The sequence below is a fragment of the Lolium rigidum genome, chromosome 1, assembly GCF_022539505.1.
Source record: "Lolium rigidum isolate FL_2022 chromosome 1, APGP_CSIRO_Lrig_0.1, whole genome shotgun sequence".
NCBI classification, from domain to species: domain Eukaryota; kingdom Viridiplantae; phylum Streptophyta; class Magnoliopsida; order Poales; family Poaceae; genus Lolium; species Lolium rigidum.
In genome coordinates this window covers 181,874,268-181,895,280 of record NC_061508.1, presented here as the reverse complement: position 1 = coordinate 181,895,280, position 21,013 = coordinate 181,874,268, and the positions used below count along the sequence as shown (strand labels likewise).

Below are 21,013 nucleotides of genomic sequence, written 5' to 3'. Positions count from 1 at the left end.
TAGGTAAAATAATTACAGCTGGGCAATTGATAGAATAAAGACCATACATGACAAGATGATTACTATGAGATTCATTTGGGCATTACAACATAATACATAGATCGTAATCCAACTACGTCTATGACTAATAGTCCACCTTCCAGTTAGCGTCTGCACCCTTTCAGTATTAAGTTGCAAGCAACAGATTATTGCATTAAGTTAGCGTCTGCACCCTTTCAGTATTAAGTTGCAAGCAACTAGAGGGCAAGTAGAACTCGAAGGTGGTCAGACGAACAAAGACGTCTAACTAGAAAGAAAACGGTGGATAGGGTTTAACAATGATCGATCTTTTCCTCGACCTCAACTTCGCCCTTATATAGGAGGCGGAACCGAGGCTTTTCGTGATTTACAAGTATACAAACATCGGGCCACGTTGGGCCTTTCCATATATTGCTACATGTTTCCCTATATTGATTCTATTCCCTCGAACCGCATGTCTTCCGCTTCATGGGCCTCCAAACCTTCGGGTCTGTGGGCCTTCAACTTCTTATATACCTGAAAGCATAAACCAGGGGTATACACGTAACATGCCCACTAGGCATACCCATGTCACCTGGTACTTATGTTGAGGATTATGAATAGCTCGGTACAATTTTCGTAAAACAAAAAGGTTCAAATATTAGGTAGCACCAAATTCTTGGGAGTTTGAGGATTGCACATGTTTCGGAATCGATTCACCCCGCCTCTGATGGTGTTCGCTTCCTCCCTTGCCATTGGGAACTATCGGTGATCTTGGCATTAGGATTTTAGTCCCGCAGATCGGGATGTGTCGGATTTTCAAGTGTACGATGGAGGGCCGCTTATTATATTTCCGCTACGTGGGCCCACAACAAAATGATGTCGGGCAAGTTTTTCTCTTAGGGTGTCTTCAATTGTAGGCGCTTAAGTGGAAAAAAATCAAGCAATTAACCCTAGCGTCCACACAATGGCAATGAATTTGAGAAGCTTATTTCTCCAACAGACGTGGTCCGCATTTCATCCCGCACAAAGCCCAAGGATGATGAAGCGGCCAAATGCAAAATTTTATCATCACCTACTTGCTCCTCTGGGTATCCATAGTATCTTGCTTCAAGCAGAAGATTCGAGAAGGAGTGAATTGATTGATCATGGTACGAAGCCCCGAGGGGGAAGCTAAAGCACACTCTTTCACGTTGTCACCCGCCTGTTTCTTAGACCCCTCTTTCCGTTTCCTTCTCGGGACACAAGTTATACGAAAAGCGGTCTTCTTCACAAGCCGAAGAGGTTATTCAGCCGGGGGATCGAAATCCGATCATCTCGTCCGGCGAATGGGAAGTCTTGTCGATATGAATTGATCTTCAGCAGAATGACAATGTTGTTGCTCAGTTGGGTACAAAAAATGGCGCCTCTAAACAAGCGTGTGCATTGTAGATGCTCTTGCCCGCGCATGCACACATCTTTTTTTTTCTAGTTATAAAAAATTTAAGTGTGATAATTCGGATTCTAGTACACCGTTGAGCATGACTATGTTTCACTTGCTACATAAGAAGAGGACAAGAAACCAAAACTCAAATGCCACCATATCATCCCCTCGCCTCCACCTCCACACATCCAAAAAATCAAAATCCAAAGCCCTCCTCTCTTCCCTTACCCTCTCCTCTCAGCTGAGAAGAAAAAACAGTAGCGATATCCAAAGCCAATCCATCACAACACTCTACCACTGCAAGAACAAATGCAAACACCAACCATGTCCACGTCCATGGCGACGCTCACGGCGAGGCCCACGTCGACGGTGCCGGGGGCGGCAGCGAGGCTCCCCGCGCCGAGGCAATGCTACCTCCTGCCAGGCCGCCGGGCCGGGCTCGCTGGCGGCGCCCCCTCGGCGTCATCCAAGAAGAAGAACCCATGGCTTGACCCGTTCGACGACGGCCCCGACGAGGACTTTGACTACACGGGCGTGTACTCCGGCGGGAAGCAGGAGGAGGACCCGCGGCCGCCGGAGGACCCCGCGAATCCATACGGGTTCCTCCGGTTCCCGCCGTCGTACATGCCGGAGCTGGACAGCCTCGCGTCCAAGGTGCGCGGCGACGTGCGTCGCGCGTGCTGCGTGGTGTCCGGCGGCGTGTACGAGAACGTGCTCTTCTTCCCCGTGCTGCAGCTGCTCAAGGACAGGTACCCCGGCGTGCTCATTGACGTGGTGGCGTCGGCGCGTGGGAAGCAGGTCTACGAGATGTGCAAGAACGTCCGGTACGCCAACGTGTACGACCCCGACGACGAGTGGCCGGAGCCAGCCGAGTACACGCACCAGCTCGGCGTGATGAAGGTACGGATCGACCATGGATGCACTAGCTACGGCTGCGGATTTGCTTCATCGACTAACTGAAGCTGAACGAAGACGTATGTGTCTCTGATTTGTGCTTCGAATGGCAGAATAGGTACTACGATATGATCCTGTCGACCAAGTTGGCCGGCACGGGGCACGCGCTGTTCCTCTTCATGTCGTCGGCGCGCGAGAAGGTCGGCTACGTTTATCCAAACGTCAACGGGGCCGGTGCCGGGCTGTTCCTCACCGAGATGTTCAAGCCGCCGACCACCAATCTCTCCGACGGCGGGTACAACATGTGAGATTGACCATCATTTCCCACAAATACGAAGGCAAAGCCGACTATTCTCAAGGACGCGCATACTGAAACTGCTTGCGTGCACATTTAATTAGGTACCAGGAGATGCTGGAGTGGCTAGGCCGGCCGGCGAAGGGCGTGCCGCAGCAGCCGATACCGCCGCTGAGAGTGTCCATCTCCAAGAAGCTGAGGGCGATCGTGGAGGACAAGTACAGCCGTGCCGGCGTCGAGAAGGGCAAGTACATCGTCGTCCACGGCATCGAATCGGACTCTGTCGCCAACATGAAGTCCAGAGGAGACGACGACTGCCTCCTGCCCCTCGAACAATGGGCAGAGATCAGGTAATTCGTCTTCTCCAGCGCTTGGCATTGTGATACATACTACAGCTAGCAGCTGTGACTGATGGTCTCTTTGGCATGCAGCTCTGGAGGCAATGGACTGAGGCCTCTGTTTGTGCTGCCGCATGAGAAGCACAGAGAAGAGATCGAGGACATTGTGGGCAAGGAGACCAGCTACATCTTCATCACCACTCCTGGACAGGTAGGTTCTTAATCCTCATGCTCTTGCTTGTTCAGACAAATCTTTTGCAGACTCGAGCCGCCGCCGTGAATCATCATTTTGACTGTGGAAGCGCGATTTTCACTGCGTCCTCTCTTCACTCACAGCTCACCTGCCTCATCAACGACGCCGCCGGTGTTGTCGCGACCAACACCGCCGCTGTCCAGCTCGCCAACGCCCGTGACAAGCCATGGTAGACTCACCAGATCGAGCTGTCCTTCTGTAATTCTTGCTCGTGCAGGCATCTTTGGGATGAAGTGCTCACGCCATGTTTTTCTTATCCAGCGTGGCGCTCTTCTCTTCTGAGGAGAAGGCAAGGGTGTTCCTGCCGTACGCGGAGGAGAAGAAGAGCTGCACTATCGTCGCGTCGACGACAGGGAAGCTGGTCGACATTGACATTGAGGCGGTGAAGAATGCGGTCAAGGACTTCCAGCCCGCTCCCAGCTTCGCGTTGGCACAACAGTGATCATCTTGATTGTGTTGTAAATAGATACGGACAGCAAGCTCAGCTGACCAACAAGAGAGGCCGATTCAGCACACATGTATAATGTCACCTTTGGTTTGGAACTTTGGATGGTAAATCAGAAACCACAGATAAAAGAAGAAGCTCATCAACAAATTGCCAATGACCATACCCCAACTTTTTAGCCATGCAGATCATCGTGTTTAAACTTTCACCGCTGACTACCCAAAACCCCAACAATTTATCTCTAAGATAAACCTATGTACTAAATACAAGTCAATTAAAAGGGATCCGAGCGAGTACTTCGTACGCAATATCTTCACTCTTCAGCACTATTATGTGAGCATCACAAAAGAATACTGGAATATAAATACAGAGTCCACAAATAGTGCAGGTCCATAAACTGTAACTTGCAATACGTCATGACTATAACAACAAATAAATTCACCATAGCTCGGATCAGTTAGTGTTTGCAACAAATCCAACTAGAACAATACAGTTAAAGAGCCCCACACATTAAGGTTCTGTGTCTTCCTTGTTGCTTAGCCTCTGTAAGTGATACAGTACCTATAGCTATACAGAGGGATCACGTTTCATGGCTTTCTGAACCTACATTCTCCGTCGAAACTTCCATCAATCCGGTGGTGCTCCACAGAATGCTGACCACTCATCTCATGTACAGAAGCTAACACAACAACAGCTCACAGAACCAATAAATATAAATACCATAAATTAATGCTAGTTGAATCCAACCTAACCTCACAGAATCAATTGTTTTGCACAGGAACTATGGCAGAAGTATCTTTCAGGAGGGAACTCTTCATGTCATCCGGGTCAGTTTTTATGCTGAGCAGGGTTTGTGCACTCTCCGGAGGCTTCTTATCTCCAAGTTCTAAACACGTGTCCTTAGCGGACTCACTGTCAGCCGCCTTCTGTGTGCTGGTTGGAGATTTCTCATCTGATGTCAAAGGCAAAGCGCTGGGTAGCTCAGCGATGGTTACTGCTGAAGTGATCACAGAAATAGATCCATCCCTCAACTCGTTGTTGCTTCTAAATGGTTGATCGTGGTTGTGCTTTCCTTCATAAGTTACTACCATATTGTTTACATCATCCGGTGCTTTTTCAACGTGCTTACGGACAGGACATCCATCATGTGTGCAGCGGTAATAGCTCCTGTGAAGGTTCAACAAAAATTAATATCATTAAAACAATACCGGCTGAAACAGCATATTAGGGCAGAGAATAATAAACAATGCTTATTTTCTACGAGCAACCGGCAAGAGAGCTGCCAAATCATTTGAAGTAGTAAGAAAAATTTAGAAGGATGAAAGCAGCAAAGCTTAATAAAAATGTTTTGTCACACAACATGAGAGTCAAAAGTTACACTTTGTGTGGCAACTGTTAATGATATATAACGTAATTAGATTATGTTACATAGTTCCTCCGTCCCATGAAGGTTGTCTGAGATTTGTCAAAATTTGGATGTATCTAGATCCTATTTAGTGTCTAGATACATCCAAATTTTGACAAATCTTAGACAACTTCCGTGGGACGGAGGGAGTAGCTTTGTTCTTTGTGAAATTGTGTTGGTCATGTGCAATTTTCATATTGTGCAAATAAGATATTAGAACATATCTAAGTCACACCATATACAATGATCTCTAGCAGATTTCAAACATTTGAAAGCAATTTAATACAAGACAGCTAAAAAAATGTGTGGGGAACTTGTGATCTTTGGACATCAGCAGCAGGGTTGTAGCAAACAAAAAAAATCATAAAATTGAACAAATGCACATTAAATTTTTGTCAAGCATGACTCAAGAACAAAGTGCAACAATCCAGATGGCTTAAGGAATACAGTGCATGATGGAGGTGTGCATCGAATAATAAACCAATGGCAACAGAGTACTTTTGTCCTTCAGTGCCCATCTACTAAACCAAATTCCAACAGCCTAGTATTATCGTGTTGGTACTACACCCATGTGGCCCATCCCTTTACACTCAATATCACGCCCATACTATTGTATCGACCACAAGCTCAATGGCTAAGGGCATCACCAGCTGCGCGACCCACAACAGCGACCCAAATGATCTGATTCTGTCCGTTTGGATCGCGCCGTATACGGAATTTGGGTCTGGGTCTAGCCTGCCAAGCCAGCGCCCATAGCAGCGTGACCCATTCAGCCCGCGCTGGCCATTTTGGCCGCAGACAACAAATCAATTGAATTCAAATAAAAATTAAAAGCGTGCAAAAATTTGAAAAACATCTCATTCATTCAAACATAATTTTACATAGGAAATAAAAAAGAAAAAAAACTACACCCTAATTCCCAGCGCCGCCATCTCCTTCTTCGCCTGAGACGAGGTCTATGAACGGCGGAGGCGTCTGAGCGCGTCTGAGCGCGTCTAGGCGCTTGCTGCGCCCACGCAGGGATCGCCGGCGGCATGTACTTCAGCGGGTGGGGCATGTACTGCGGTGGAGTTGTCAGCAGCAGGCATCTCGTCCTCCAATGCCTGGCCGTCCGTCGACGCATGCAGCACCGGCACCCTGGCTTTGTTGAGATGCCAGCCACCAGGTAGTGAGACATCGCGGTGCCGGTACAGGTCAGCCCGTGCCCACCGCCACTGGCACTCCAACACCTGCCGCGCTCCCGTGGCGGCAGTGGATGGTAGCACGCCACCGCTGCGGCGGCAGATTTCGTCGCGCAGGTGATCGATGTGGCAGAGAGGTCTGGCGACATCGCCGCAACGAGGGGCCAACCTCGGCGTCATTGTCCGTCTTCTTGAGCCACTTAGGCATCTTCATCGGCAGCGGTGTTGGTGGTTGCATCGGCAATGGTTTGCTGGCAATGGCTCTAGCCGTGGGAGTGGGGAGGAGAGACGGGCACAGAGCCAGTTTAAGTAGCCCTGGCCATCAATGCCAGTGCAGGCACGCGGAACTTTCAGCGCCATCAGCATCAATGCCGGCGCAGGAGCTGAGGCGGCGGTTGCAGTGGTCAGCGATGGCTTTGACGGCTATGGCTGTTGCCGCCGGTCAGCTTTCTACCGTCAGGTTGCTTCCATGCAGGCCCATGGTAGACGCGGGAGGACACGCGTTGTCCGCGCATACGCATATGTTCCCCAAATTTGGTGGACGGATGGGTCGTGCTGGATAGGTTGGTCCATTTGGGTCGCACCGCTGGAGCATGTGCGCCCGGTCCACCTATCCGCGCGGACCATTTCGGACGAGCCAGGACCAGATGGGTCAAGCCGCTGGAGATGCCCTAATAGCAATAGGTGAGACAATGTGTAATCCCAGGTACTTGTACAGTGCGATCACCAAAGGGACAAGAAATATCAGCTCTCCGATAACCGATATATGACAAAGTGGCATGCTGACCAAGAGAGTGACCACCACTTATGGCACAGCTATTTTTCACAAGAGAAAAAAACATGGAAATATATGTATGGTACCGGTTATCGCAGGAGGTCAAGAACATGATGATTTGAGTTAAGATTCTCTTAGAAAGTTTGTTAAGGTCCCTCACTATGCTAGGGACCAAACACATGCTCAGAGGGCAAGAAAGAATTATCCAAGTATCTCTTTTCCTTTCATGGTTCATTCCTCCGATGGAGCAATGTGCACTTAAGCTTCCAAACCACTGCCAACATGGCACTACCCAAGAGCAGGTATCTTGACCTCCTGTGCGTGACACGCCATCAATCCCATCCAACCATAATACCATTTCGAGTTCAAGATGATGTCGAATGAGGCATTCAATTTCCAAAAAAAAAACACAATTGGGTATCATCTGTGCAAATATTGTATGGACAGTTTCAACTTCAAACACGTGAAAATACCAACCAGCATCATCAGCCAGCAGTTCAATGCAAGAACTCGGTACCCAGAGGTGTTGCACGAGGGATTCAGTTTCCATAATACCATTTATAGTACGTAAGATTGGTGTTGCATGAGTCTTTCAGTTCCCGCAAACACAATTTGATCTCGTTTGTGCAAATATTGTATGGACAATTTCAACATTAAGCATGCGAAAAGTGGAGGATACGACGAGCTTTGCCAGCTGCCAGTTCAATGCAAGAACTCAGTATCCCAAGAGGTCGTGGTCTGGACAAAACTGCCCCTCCAGTAAGGCTAAAAAGACCTAAGAAATAAAGGTATAAACTGAATAGCAAGAGATAAAGCACCTCTATAACTAAAATAATGACTTCTCCCTACTCAGCTATCTGTTTCTACTGCGTTGCGTTTTGAAGGCCCGATACAAGGGAATATAGGTATTACTGTAGGGTGAAAAAAGTGGGGCCCAGAGTCAGGGGCAGGCCTAGGATCTTGAGCATGGGTATTCAAAATTGTAATATTTTATCATATACAATAAAGGTTTAAAAAATTTAGAGTATGAACTAATAAATATAAGTATCCCATATTTACTTGAGATACCCTCACAATGAAGGATAGTTGTGCTTGAGAAACGTATGAGTTTACCAACATGGGATCTTTTTATACATCTGAATCTAGATAAGCTTGAGACACTTATTTTGGATCAGAGAAAGTAACAAAAGTACATACAGCTTTAGAGTATCGAATATGTAACACGTACAAATTTCTAACTAATAGTTGAGTTAGCATGAATACATGAGTATAAATAACACTATACAAGCCTTTTTATAATAAATGCACATGCAAAAGAATTATTTTGAAAACAAGGAAAAACGGAAAACATGGGGTTTGAACCCTGCACCAAACGTCCTAGCAATTCTTCCAAACCAATTGAGCTACTCCATCCTTTTGTGTCATCATAGGATAGCTTACTTCTATTATACATATTCCATAGAACATTTGTATACCAGTATTTGTTCAAAATATTTGGGTATTCAACTGAATACCCTTGAATTGAAGTGGGCCCGCCCGGCCAGAGCTCATGATCCACTTTGAGGACACAAAACAATGAATCAAAATATTAGGCGATATTGCTCATTGGTCATTACCATCACAAGGATCAAACTGAGTTGAAAAATATCATCCAATTGATCACTGACACACGGTCCTGGAACCAACATGTCAACCTCAAAGTTCAAGAAAGTGCTACGTGCTAGGCAGGCGGTGGGGCCCGGTGCCCCCGGACGACTATGAGTTATGTTAAACACATCAGGTTATGGAGGAGGAGAGTGGCTTTAGCAGAAAGTGAAGAGCATGGTGAGAGCAGAGGTGGAGCAGTGCATGGCGAGGGCATATGCAGAGCAGTGCATACACCCGTTTAAGGTAGAAGAAGCAGATCAGTGCAGGCATTGAGGAAGATGTGGAGGTCAGCAAAGAAAGAGGAAACAAATTTCTTTAAGGCTCATGTGGAAATCGTAACTGCTGAAATAAACCAGGACCGACCACGACTGTTTTGATGCGAATATCTGGACTGTCACTGCATTGCAGATATAATCCAACTCCCACGCCTGTCTCTTGTTGTTTTCCTTCATCAAGCTTCGGAACCAGCACTGCAACCTCTGCTTTGCCAGACTGCCAGCTCATTCATCGGTCCTCTCTTGCAGATGCTTTACAACCAGCCCTCTTTCCTGCCACCGGTTTGGCTCTGAGCCAGTCACGAACTAGCCTACCTTCTAGACCCGAACCATACCGATTTGTGCCCCACTGACTGAGGACCTAGGTGACTGCCTAAACAAGTAGGCAATATTTACACCTGTTTTTCCCCCAATTTAGACATATTTGCGATGGTACTGACCTACTGTTCTCATAAATATAAGGTTGTGCTATTAACATCACTTTATAGTACTGTATTCAAATTGAGGTTAAATGTGCACCATCATTAAGAACAACCTAGAATAGCACCACTGCAGTAACCATGAGTCAGAGATAGCAGCACACACCTGGGGTTTGGATTCCCCTTCACAATTTTCTGCCCATACTTGCGCCATCTGTACCCATCGCTCGTCTTCCCAGCCTGGACGATCATCTTTTGCTCTCTGACAGTTCGGAGAACTGGAGTTAAGTTAGGTGTTGTGGCTTCGATTATCCTGTTCAAAAACCAATACAATAGAGGAAACAAAGGTAAGAACACTAATCACCAAAAATATTATATAACGTTAAAAATAGTGCCACGGCACAATGACCTTCGCTTTGGCTGTGGCTCTGCACTAGGATGCTCATCTTCGGATTTGTTACCAGCATCCCCTTCACAATCACTTGAGCAAAAGAGCTGCTGTTCAGATTTTTCAATGACAGCAATCTGGTTTAATTTAGATGTCGGTGTACGAGAATCCATAATGTCGCTGTTCACAAGCCGCAAGGTTTCACCGCCTCTGGGGGAAACATTGATGTGATGCCCTTTCTCTTTTACAGATCTGGTCTTCTGTGGACGCTCATGACTATGTGTTCCTTTATATATGATTTCTATAACACGGCCATCAGGAGAATGCTCAACTTTCTTTTTAGCCAAACAACTTGAGCTTGTACATCTGTAGTAGCTTCTGGAATTATCACTACTTTTCACTTGCTTCTGACCATACTTCCTCCAATTAAAGCCATCACCCACCATATTTACAGTAGCATGACGATGCAATTTTGACTCAGATGAGGATGGGCTTTGTGCAATTGGTCTGCAAATACTTCCCTGAGCTAGTGATGGTTCTTGCTGTAGTGGCCGAATAGCTTTAGGTGTTATAGGATGAGGAAACGGACTTGGCAGCCCTTCTGAATATGCAGATGACGTTGGTGATTGTAGTTGCATTTGTGCATGAGCTGTAACACTTGCCAAAGCTGCTTGATGACTCATTGAAAAATGGCCCTATTTTCAGAAAAGATCATAAAAATCCAATTAATAAACCAAAATAAAAACCCTAAGGTTCTTGTAACACCTATGCATTACTGAATTTCTAGCAAGAGACACTGTGGGCATGCTATAGGAAAGACCATCCCACCAAACTATATGTATCAATGCAAATTTCTCTCTACCCATGAAATTATGAAGTAGTTCAACCAACATACCAACAACTTATGAACTTCGTGGAATAGTGCACAAGATTAGGCCAGTCCTAATCTACATAAAAAGTAGAGAAAACCAATATATATACAATGCATACTGACCTATATCTTCCTGTTTAACTGTGATCTACTGGTACTAGCACATATATGATAACAAATGGTACATATTGCAACAACTAACATGAGGTGGAAAATACAGCAATAATGAATTAATTAAACTGCCCATATCTATAGAAATTAGTGCGTTGGTTTGATGTTACTCCTTGAACCAAGTACAAACTTGTTCTAACTTCAATATATTTTTATTTAACATTATCAAACTTGAGCCACGAATGCATATCTATATGTGTTATTCGTTGGTGAAATTATGACACCTTCCTTGAACAATTAAATTGCAATTGTAGAGTAGAGTTGAAAAACTTTGTTGTGTAACTTGTGTCCACGATCTATGTAGCAACGCTATTTCGACAAACGGCCGAAGTGTAGAAAATTTCACACGGATCATTCGAACTGAAACGCAATACATGTGTGGGTTTTGATAGTTTAACCCCAAGGATTCAGTTTCTTTGACACCACTAATGGTGTGAAAGCAAATCTTACAAGGACATGTAGCAGTAGCCACTATGATTAGATAAGATGATAAATTGATGACTTAAAAGTGTTGCAGCAAATAATCACTCAAGGCGCTACCTAGGCACCTAGCAGTGGTAATGTACATGAGTTCCAAAGCATGACCGCTATACCAAAAAGGTATTATTATAGAAGTACTGAGACAGAAAAACACACAAGTTTGGGCACATTGTGTGACCCATATTCCAAGATGTTGTCGATTATTGGAATTTTTAATTCCAATGTGGATATAATATTATTAAAGTAATGCACGAACATAGCCTAGGAAGGATAGAGCAGCATGAGCTATCGCATGGCAGATGATATCATAGTTACTTGTCTGCCCAGACTGGCGAAGTTAACAAGGATCCAAAATCATCGAGCATGCATTTCTGTATCTGGGCTGGAGCGCTAACCATATTGTTGGTTCAGAGGTGTCTGAACAACAACAACATACAGTGTGTTTATCCTTGAGACTAGAAAGGAGCAGAGATTGAGAAGGCTGCACCCATAAGCATTATTATCATACCTCGAAACTTTTTGAAGGCACATTCAATCCATCATAATAAGATGCCCTGGCAAACAAAAAGAAAAGACGGAAAGAGACAGAAACAGCGCACGCACCGCGAAGCCCGGAGGAGCGATGAAGCAGGGCACAGCCAGCATGGGCACCGCGAGGATGGGCGCATCCGGGCTAGCCCCGGCCGGCCGGCGCGTCGCGTCGATCTCCACCTTTTCCTTGTCCTTTTTCTCCAGTTTCACCTTGGCCTCCTTGGGTCCCGCCTCCTTCTTCTCCATCACCTTGGGCTCCGGCTCCGTCGCCGTCAGCACCGATTTCCCCGGCTTCGTCTCGGCTAGAGGCGCATCGGGGGCTTCCGGCGGCGGGGGCTTGTCCACCTCGGGTGGCGAGGCCGCGGGGGCTGGGTGCTTATCCTCCGCCGGCGCGTCCGGCTCGCCGTCGGCCATGGAAGGCTGGAGAAGGCTAGGGTTTGGGAGGGTAGGAGGTGGGTAGAGGTGAAGGGGAAGGGGAATGGAGGGGCAACTTTTGACTGGGATTGACCGGAGCGGGCGTGGTGTGGTAGTAGTAGTACTGTAAAAGCCAGCCGGGAGACGGGAACAGCCGGAGGAGTAACGGACGTTTTTTTTTTTTTTTGAGAATTAACGGACGTTAGTTGTTAGAGAGAGGAAGCCGTCAAGGTCGAACGGTCAAAGCTAATGCCAGGCCATCACAGCGGTAAAGGATAGAGGCCCATGCCAGGCCCAGCCTAAACTTCGCTAAGTTGATAGAACAACTCAAATGGATCCTAAAGAGCGAACAACTCAAAGAAGATGTGTCTAGCTTTCATTTTCTCTGTATGTTGTATTCAAGCGCACTTCAGCGTGTATATTCACCCATTTCAGTCTCTATGTAGTCTACACCAAAAATATCCAAAATATAATATTTAACTTCAAGTTTACATAGAAATGTTTCATCTCTTCCCTCTATTTTAAAATGCATCTTACACACATTTTAAATTTTAAAAAAGTTGAAACAAAAATTCGCACGTACATCTTCACATGCTAAGCGCTCACAAAACATTTTATAAAAAATCGACTTGTCATGTGACGTGTGTAAAAAAGACAAATTTTAGTGCTAAAAATAATGCATTTCATAAGATGAATTTTCTCTTTTTTTACATAGACCACAAAATATTGTTTTTATTGCGTGAAACTTGACGAATTCACATATCCATAGGATATGTACATGTAGAATTTTTTGTCAAAATTTTTCAACACTTTGAAATATGATTTTTTTGGTAGAGGCGGCATAAACACCTGGGAGCCGAATTGAATTTCCGCACGCATGGGAGACTCTTAGTTGTTGGATACCAGATCGATGTTTCCTTGATCATGAAGAAGGTGTGAAGAGATACGATACGTGTCAGGCCATTAAATGGTGTATGAAACACTGAGATTGAATTTCACAGTCCTAAAATGTCATCGCCTCTTAACTGAATTTATTGAAGGGTGACATCAAGTTTGACAACTCCGGGGGATAGACCAACCAGGCCTCACAACTCCTCAAGTTTTAGATCGGACTTGTCCACATGCTTGAAAACCTAAGAATACCTTTTCTCTCTATGTGAACCCTTTTGCCACAAGTTTTGCTTTGAACCTTTCGGTGTTCCCTTTGGAGTCGTACTTGCTTTGTAGTCCCATTTGCGGCCTTCTCTTTTGGCACCATTAGGAATTTCTACGTTATTAGATGTCTCACTCGGGAGCCGTCGATTCACTAGCACACAAGTTTCTGTTTATGAGTTCTTGAGATCATGCTATTTGGGCCCTTAAATTAGACCATAACATTAGGTGCATATAAACATTCATACTTATACATAATCATCTTAATCATAAATTCACAAATAGATGGAACAGAATTGACACATCATGCGGTGACCCGGCATGCCACTGCATGTTGTAGTATACAAGTCGTTGATATGATCTTCATGAAGGGACTTCTTCACAAATATCACATCTCTCAGAGTGGTACAACAGAAATATTGCAGGTCATAACACTCCAGATTATATTATAAACATGGTCTTAACAAGTTGGTATTCTCACAGGTCCGACGAGAAGACCTTACAATACTAATATAGAACTCTTACAACTCAACATAAAGTTCAAACTGAGCTAAGCAACTTATTTAAGTATGCCACTGCGCTGCTCGGCTTTAAGATAACTATGGTAGAACACTACTCTTCCGCCTCATTGTTGTCAACCCCGTAGACTATTCTGTAGTCCACGCCTCCTCCGGATAGATCAGGTTCCTCGTAGACCAGCTCGTAGTCCCCTTCTGGTGCTCCATCGTTGGCCTCCACTTCATTGTCACAGTCTAGCAAGAGTGTCGAAAGAAAGTGAGTACAAATGTACTCAACAAGTTCAAAAGAAAAAAAGGTGTTTGATGCACTAGCTACGACCATTGATCAGAAAATCTCAGGTCAATGCATGTTTCGAAAACATTTCTTCAAAAGATTTATTTTATATTGAAAACTATGCCCGCTAGTCTTCACAGGTTGACCTGAACTTCATGGGGTTCCTTTTCTGCCGCGTTCGTAGTTCCCATCCGGGAACTGGGAGTGACAAGCCACAATTTGATACACTCTACAGAGGTGCATTACTTTTCCCGTAAGAGAACTTATCCTTATTGCCAACCGGGCGTACTTTCCCGTCCACACTTCCTTGGTGTGAGGTCCGGCATAAGAACCAAGCCAATCACTGCCTTTTCCGTGACCCCGTAGACCCACCCTTTTGTAAGTCTGTCCTGCTCTTTATCTATAGGTAGACTGACCCAGGTATTTGTTCTCACCTATACTATTAAGGTAGACTGTTCCGAACAATTCTTATGCCCTGTCATGTACACTATAGATAGACTAACCCGGACAACGCTTACAATCCATCATAGACCTTTAATAAGTCTGCCCTCTCCTATATCTATTGGTAGACTGTTCCGGACCACTGTTCTCACCTTTACCAATAGATAGACTGATCCAGTCAACCCTTATCACTAGTCCGTTGGTATGCGAGAGGGAAAAAGGTACAGCTGATTTCCCTAGAGCCATTATAGATCTCATGGTTAACGTGAAATGTACGGCGCTAGAATCACTAGATGGCACTGGTGATTAGTCCTAAATAAGTAGAACCCTTGCAATGGAACCTCCACCATCAACACATACCATGGTTCCATTGCCAGCCACATAGTCATATTCATAATTGAAAAAGCAATATTTTATTTTCAATGCAGGAGTGATAAGTATATAGCTTTGCAAGTAAATTGATAGAACATAATCAAGATGGCATGAGCAAGAGTGTTGGTGACTGCGAGATAGTGCAGTTCAATGTGTTGGATGGAACCTGGACCTTGATACGTCCATTTTGCATCACTATTTTATATCATAGTTTACTGTTATTCATTGATATATTTCATATTAAGAGATGATAATTATGTTATTTCACCTATTTTGCATGTTTCATGATTATTGGAGAATCGCTCACCGGAGTCGAGATTACTGCTGGAAAAAGCACCGTCGAGAATGCAATATTTCGGAAGATCAACAATTGACGGCAATTACACCGAAGATCTTATTTTTCCAGAAGACGAAGCCAGCCAAAAGGAGGGACCGAGGAGGGCCGCCATGGGCCCCCCAAAGGCCGGCGCGGCCAGGGCAGGCGGCGGGCAGGGCCCACGCCGCCTGGTGGGGAGGGGGCCCACAGCCCCCTTCGACCGCCTCTCTTTCGCGTACTTCTTCGCCCCGAAAACCTAAGCTACAGAGGATAATCGCGAAGAGTCACAGCCGCCTCTGCGGGACGGAAAACACCAGAGAGAAAAGAGCTCTCCGGCAGGCTGAAATCCGCCGGGGAAATTTCCTCCCGGAGGGGGAAATCGACGCCATCGTCACCGTCATCGAGCTAGACATCATTGGGATCATCATCACCATCATCTCCATCATTATCACCGCCATCTCCACCGCTGCACCTCGTCACCGCTGTAACATCTAGGGTTGAATCTTGATTGTTTGGTAGGGGAAACTCACCCGGTATTGATTACTCCTTGTTATTGATGCTATTGAGTGAAACCATTGAACCAAGGTTTATGTTCAGATTGTTATTCATCATCATATCACCTACTGATCATGTTCCATATGATGTCTCGTGAGTAGTTCGTTTAGTTCTTGAGGACATGGGTGAAGTCTAAATGTTAGTAGTGAATTATGTTGGGTAATATTCAATGGTTTGATATTTAAGTTGTGGTGTTATTCTTCTAGTGGTGTCATGTGAACGTCGACTACATGATACTTCACCTTTATGGGCCTAGGGGAATACATCTTGTATTCGTTTGCTAATTGCGGGGTTGCCGGAGTGACGAAACTACGAACCCCGTTGGTATATCGATGCAGGAGGGATAGTAGGATCTCAGAGTTTAAGACTGTGTGGTTAGATTTATCTTAATTACTTTCTTGTATTTGCGGATGCTTGCAAGGGGTATAATCACAAGTATGTATTAGTCCTAGGAAGGGCGGTGCATTAGCATAGGTTCACCCACACAACACTTATCAAAACAATGAAGATTAATCAGCTATATGAAGCGAAAGCACTAGACTAAATTCTCGTGTGTCCTCAAGAACGTTTGGTCATTATAAGTAAACAAACCGGCTTGTCCTTTGTGCTAAAAAGGATTGGGCCACTCGCTGCAATTATTACTCTCGCATTTTACTTACTTGTACTTTATTCATACTGCTATATCAAAACCCCACGAATACTTGTCTGTGAGCATTTACAGTGAATCCTTCATCGAAACTGCTTGTCAACACCTTCTGCTCCTCGTTGGGTTCGACACTCTTATTTATCGAAAGTACTACGATACACCCCCTACACTTTTGTGGGTCATCAAGACTTTTTTCTGGCGCCGTTGCCGGAGAGTGAAGCGCTATTGGTAAGTGGAATTGGTAAGGGAAACCTTTACTGTACGTGCTGATTTTATTTCTGCATGCTGCTATAATTCATTATGGAGAGGTCTTCTCTTGAATTCCTCTTCGGAAAATCTACTACTACTGCAAAGGTAGTGGATGAGGCGCCAGGTGAGAAAGAGGTTCCATACAAAATACCTATGAAAATTATTGAACGTGTTGTGGATAACCGCTATGAAGGGGATGGAACTGTCCATCCTGGAGATCATTTCTTGTTTTTACATGAATTATGCGGGTTATTCAAATGTGCGAGTATTGCTATGGATGAAGTTAGGAAGATACTATTCTCTATATCGATGTACGGTAAAGCGGCGCATTGGTATAAATTCTTTGAAGAATAGGGATTCTCTTGATTGGAAGGATATTGTGCCTTTATTTTATTCTAAATTCTATCCTCCAAGTGAAATTCACAAAGATCGGAACCGCATATATAATTTCTGGCCTCATGATGGAGAAAGTATTGCCCAAGCATGGGGGAGGTTGAAGTCTTTAATGCTCAAATGCCCCATTCATGAGCTTCCTGGTAATATTATCATTGATAATTTCTATGCAAGACTTGTCTTTTCAAGATAAGACCTTCTTTGGATAATTCTTGTTCTGGATCATTTACACGCAACAAAGAAGACTTTAAAAGGGACCTTCTTGATCGGATTCAGGAGAATACTGAAGGATGGGAGAACGACAAAGATAGAGAGTCAGGTATAAACTGTGATTATAAATGCATTGAAGTTTTTATGGAGACTCATAAATTTCGTAATATGAGTGCTACTTATGGTCTTGATTCTCAAGTTGTTGCAAATTTTTATAAAGCTTTTGCCTCTCATTTTGAATTGCCTAGGAAGAATTTTGATAAGTATCATGAACCGTACAAAGATAAAACTGATTCATCTATAAATAAATGTGTTGTAATTGAACCTGTTGATCATATTCTTCCTGAAGCTTATATTGAAAAAACTCCTTTCCCTGCTAAAATGAAGGAGTATTATGCTATAACTAGTGTGGTTAATAAAAGTGCAAAGAAACCTATAGAACCTGAAGAACAAATAAAGGTTGAACCTGCTATTGCAATAGTTAAAGATCTTGTGACTGAAAATGTAGAAGATGGTCATATAATTTTTTGCGAAGATGCTTCTAATATTGTTTCGCATCCTAATAAGTCTAGGAAAGCCAGTGTTCCTATGCTCTCTGTTAGAATTGGTGATCATTGTTATTATGGTTTATGCGACATTGGTGCAAGTATTAGTGCCTGTCAACACCCGGATTTTTAAGTCCAGATGCCTGTTATGCCATACATCGCAATCCCAGGAATGTTGTTGTTGCGAGACATAACAGTTGAATATCATAAGTCATCATTCATTACATATCATAGTCGTCTTACAAATAGATCACCTGATCCAATATTACAATAATAGTTGAACTATTGTTTCAACACACATCACAAATACATAGCGGAAGCGTAGTAGTAGTAGTGGACTATCTAATCCACATGCCAACGTCTGACGTCAGAAGATTCCCTAGTTGTCGTAGACATCTTGGTTGCCGTCATCTTGATAGTTCTGCTCCTCTTCATAGTCCGGCCATTTGAATAGCCGGGGACACGGTACGTGAGTACTTTAAAGTACTCGCAAACTAATATGAATGTAAGTACTAACAATTCTAGTAAGGGGGTGCTAAGCTCTAGTTTATTTGCATAAAGCCAATTTGAGTTCACAAGTATTTGAGAAAAGACTTATTCATGTGCTAGACTAACCCAAGTGGGAACATTAGTGTCATTCCCACAACATTGTTGCAATTCAAAGTCAAGTCACCAAGTCACATTTCATTTCAACATCATTTTCAAAAGATTTGACATTGGACACTGTATGGCCTTTCCAACCGTCCGTAACCGTGGACGCGGCTATTCGAATAGATTTACACTCTGCAGAGGTTGCACACTTGTGCCACAACATTTGATTTCATCCATCGGGATTTCCCCGAATCATCGTAACATAGTACGCGGATCATCAACCATAACCTTTCACTTACAAATCCTAGTATAGGCACCTCTCCCCATGAGCTTGGCCTCCCAGTGAAGACAGACAGTCAGCCTGGGAACTGCACAGGGCTTGGGCCGGACATTCACCTCATTCACGTCATTTCACATCATCCCTTTTGTTGTAGAGGCAGCCTCCGGCATAACCCCGATGACGCTTGTTTTAGAGGGAACCCATACTAAGATGCATAAACTTCCAGTTAAGCCCTACCCATAATCAGGTATTGTGGGGGTACTCAAAATTGGAAAGGTATCGCATTCAAACCAACATCAGTTTTATATCAAAAATCACCATCTTCTCTTGGTCATATTCACCTTCAAAAATCATTCAATGAAATGACTTCATCATTCCAAGGTTTCAAACTTGTTTCACAGTCATATGTTCCCATCTAGAGTAGTCAAGTTTTAAATATTTAGCACTAGCACTAATCATGAGGGGTGCTAATCTTGCTTGGCTAGCTTGAGACTAACTTTACTACCCTAGTAACCTTCTTTAACTTAGACCAAAGTTAACTATAAAAGCAACTCTTTAAATAAACAAGTAAAAACTTGTAAGGTAAAAACTTGGGATAGGCTTGTGGTAAGGAAGGTAAGAATCATGGTGCCTTGCCCCAAAGGAGCTTTGCACTTTGCAAGGGTATTAGCTTGCAACCATAGAACTTGCAAAGGTGTTAGCTTGCCTTGGTGGTTGAGGTGGTCAAAGTGCTCTTCTTCTTCTGGGTAGAATCCTTCCTCTTCCTGGTATTCTCCGGCAGTAGCGTCTATACACGAATACGAGGATACCATCACCAAACAATACTTAAGTAACCTTAATTAGCCTTAATGGCCCACTCCAAATGATCTATCATCATCACTTAACATTGCTACCTAAAATTAATCTAGGGTTTTCTTACTTAGTGTTAGAGAAACAATTTCTTCTCATTATATATGTAAATGATAGTTTCCATATAGTTTTTGAGAAATAATTTCCTCTCATTGAATCTTCTTTAAGATTTAATTTCCTCAAACAATTATACATGAAATCATGTTAACATAAGTCAACCATTCATCATTATTTGAGGAATTGATTTAAATGAGGTAGAGTACCCCATACCATTTAATAATGCCTATTATGATTTAAAATCACCAAGCATTTCATTTGAGAGTATTTGACCAGGGGTCAATACTTCATATGAAAGTATTTGTGACAAGATTTAAATGAAGTGAAGTACTTCATATAATTTGCATAATAGTTTTGGATAATATTAGCTAAATAAACTAGCCATATTGTCCATTAATTAAACTAAGGCATGATCATGCAAAGTGACCACACCATTTTCTTGCATAAACAATTAGTGTAAGTGAAATGTGAGCTAAGAGAGTTGAAATCAACTCAATATCATTTTTGGTTGATTTTTAAGAATTATTTGAAGTTGTAAAAGATCTCACATTGAGACCAGTGGGGTTTTGTAGATCTTTTCAGTAGATTTCCAACAATATAAAATTTGTTAAATTTGGCCAAGCCAAACAGATTCCATTGAATTTCAAAGTGGGGTTCAGTATTGAAATTATTTGAATTTATTTTAAACCAATTTCGAATTACTGGGCTGGCGGGAAAGAAACTAGGCCGAATCAGTTTAAAACGCAGTGAGGAAGAGTTGGGCCGGCCCAGCTAACGCTGCGGGCCAGCTGACAGGGGGACCCATCCGTCAGCGGGTCATAGAACCCGAAACGGTACCAATCAGTCTCAGACACACGATTAGAACAAGGATCGACGGCTCACATGCGTCGTCTACGTCGACGAGAGGGGGGATACGGGCGGCGAGGGTTTGATGCTGGCGAGGTCTCTGGCGGTCGGCGAGGCAGGGCGTCGACGGTGTTCGAGGTTGTCGACGACGGCGGTTCCGGTGGTGGTCGTGGGAGCGTGCGGGGTGGTCGCAATCGACGGCGGCGTGCAGGTGTTCTGGCGGGGCTCCGGCGACGAATTGGCTTGCTCCGGCGGCCAATGTGTATGGGGGAGTGGAGGATGCTCAGGAGGAAGAGGGGAAGCGAGGAGTGTGTGGAATTCGGCTCAGGGGGTGCTCTATTTATGGAGGCGAGGAGGTCCGCGGAGGTGCGGCGAGGTCGAGCATGGAGCGCCCGCGCTGGGGCTCGAAGGGGCAAGGCGACGTGCGCGCTAGGTAGACGGCGTCTAGGCGATGCTAGGGCGTGTGCTAGCTAGGTGGGGGACGACCCGGTGAGCGAGCGCGACGTTAGGGTCTGGC

General features: G+C 44.4%; 2 protein-coding genes across 2 annotated transcripts; one reads left to right on the top strand and one right to left on the bottom strand.

The window, feature by feature from the left end:
- Positions 1 to 1,586: 1,586 nt before the first annotated feature.
- Positions 1,587 to 3,795, top strand: LOC124685764 (photosynthetic NDH subunit of subcomplex B 1, chloroplastic). The gene is made up of 6 exons (XM_047219829.1): positions 1,587 to 2,320; positions 2,428 to 2,618; positions 2,714 to 2,959; positions 3,041 to 3,158; positions 3,284 to 3,369; positions 3,462 to 3,795. The coding sequence occupies exons 1-6, from the start codon at positions 1,730 to 1,732 to the stop codon at positions 3,640 to 3,642; spliced, it is 1,413 nt and encodes a 470-aa protein (XP_047075785.1). The 5' UTR covers positions 1,587 to 1,729; the 3' UTR covers positions 3,643 to 3,795.
- Positions 3,796 to 4,038: 243 nt separating this feature from the next.
- LOC124685748 (probable WRKY transcription factor 32) lies at positions 4,039 to 12,273 on the bottom strand. Its single transcript, XM_047219828.1, has 4 exons — positions 11,861 to 12,273; positions 9,757 to 10,430; positions 9,514 to 9,660; positions 4,039 to 4,812 (listed from the first exon to the last, which is right to left on the bottom strand). Exons 1-4 carry the CDS (start codon positions 12,200 to 12,202, stop codon positions 4,407 to 4,409), a joined length of 1,569 nt encoding a protein of 522 aa, XP_047075784.1. The 5' UTR covers positions 12,203 to 12,273; the 3' UTR covers positions 4,039 to 4,406.
- Between the last annotated feature and the right edge of the window lie 8,740 nt (positions 12,274 to 21,013).